At 27.6% G+C, this 1661-nt stretch overlaps 1 protein-coding gene across 1 annotated transcript; it reads right to left on the bottom strand.

The window, feature by feature from the left end:
• Window positions 1-240: 240 nt before the first annotated feature.
• On the bottom strand, window positions 241-1429 carry ATPsyndelta (ATP synthase, delta subunit). The gene is made up of 4 exons (XM_015511711.2): window positions 1280-1429; window positions 1093-1213; window positions 786-953; window positions 241-717 (listed from the first exon to the last, which is right to left on the bottom strand). The coding sequence occupies exons 2-4, from the start codon at window positions 1207-1209 to the stop codon at window positions 517-519; spliced, it is 486 nt and encodes a 161-aa protein (XP_015367197.1). The 5' UTR covers window positions 1210-1213; window positions 1280-1429; the 3' UTR covers window positions 241-516.
• Window positions 1430-1661: the final 232 nt, after the last annotated feature.

Below are 1661 nucleotides of genomic sequence, written 5' to 3'. Positions count from 1 at the left end.
TCATAATCCAAATTTATAAAATTATTTAACTAATCAGTGTCATTTACAATATTTAAAAATATGGATAATATGATTTTAATTTAATTAGTTGCCTATGACTTTGATTACTGTAAACGTGTATACACATCAGTAATAATTTAATTTTGCTTCACATATTGCCATATTTTATTATTTTTATTTTACCCTTAGAATGAGTTACTGATAATTCATAGATTTTTAAAATTAATTAAAATGTAAAAATGATTGTTTAAACAATAATATATTTCAATATTTTATTATGTAAACAGAATATCTATTGTATGTATAATAATACTTAATGGAATATTACTATTGCCAAAACTAAAACTCAGATTTTTTATTGTATACTGATGAGAAAAATTATAATGCTAAATTTCAAATACCAGTAAACAAAACAGAAACTGTAGAAATTCAATTTAATTTGATAAACCTAATTGTGTATGAGAAAATTCTTAAACAAATTTCCATACTAATAAAATACATAGTTTAGGTTCAGTATTAGTTTCCTGCTGCTAAAACAAGTGCTTCAGCGACTTCAACGGCAATTGCAGCTTCTGCCTTAGCAACATCACTAGATGCAGTCGATAGTTGACTTTGAGCCTCTTGTAATACTTGACGTGCGGCTGATCCATCAATATCTTCAATTGGGTGAGCTTCTTCAGCCAATACTTGAACACTAGAATCTTCATTTACTGTTATCTAAAAATCAATTAATTTAATTATTAGATAAGAATTAGGTTAAATATTAAAATAAGGTATTTAATTACCGTTCCACTTGAAACAAATATTTTTTTTGATGTTCCTTCATCTTCATATACCGTTACAACTCCAGGGCGGAGAACAGCCAATGTAGGTACATGATTTGGTAAGATACCAAATGAACCACTAAAAGATGGTACATCAACTTGCTTGATATTTTTGTTGGCGTAAAAAATCTAATGAATAATTCAATATATATTTGTAATTTAATGATGAACTGCTTTCAAACAATATTATGATAATCAAACATATAAACATTTCAATATTGAATAGATATTAAAAGTTTAACATAAACTAGATTACTATTGAACATACTTGATTGGCGGCAGCAAATGTGAAGTTCATTTGATCAGCATAATTTCTTGAAAAGCATTTAGTCGGTCCTTGTGTGAGCTTAGCAACTAATTTGGTGGATCGTAGGAATGAAGCCATTTTCCTAGAATTTAAACACAACATTTATAATTATCAAGAAAATGTAACCAGTTGAAATAATATTACTAACAGTTTTGGTGAATGATGTGTTCTATAACAGAAGAAATCAAAAATAATGGGATAAATGCTAGCGTTGCTTCACAAAAATCAGAAAATGACCTCTGTCGTCCAGTCGTGATTTATGAATAAAAAGATAAGAAAATTTATCATGGAAATAATGATAGTGTACAATCGGCTGTTAAATTTCAAAGATGTTCTAACATCTACCAGGGTCAAAATCTAACCTATATGGTTATTATTTTTGTGTCAATTGAAAATACTACACAAATTACCACTAGATCGCGTTGAGCCCAAAGTCTGCTATTATTTTAGATTTATGTTATGCACTTACGTTGTCAACGAAAAATTTATTTTAAATTCATTAGTTTAATAGGTCATAGAACATAGGTTAT

Source organism: Diuraphis noxia, unplaced genomic scaffold, assembly GCF_037042655.1.
Source record: "Diuraphis noxia isolate RWA-SAM2 unplaced genomic scaffold, SU_Dnox_SAM2 contig0002, whole genome shotgun sequence".
Classification (NCBI taxonomy): domain Eukaryota; kingdom Metazoa; phylum Arthropoda; class Insecta; order Hemiptera; family Aphididae; genus Diuraphis; species Diuraphis noxia.
The sequence above is the reverse complement of the archived record's forward strand: the minus strand, read 5'-3'. Positions and strand labels throughout refer to the sequence as shown.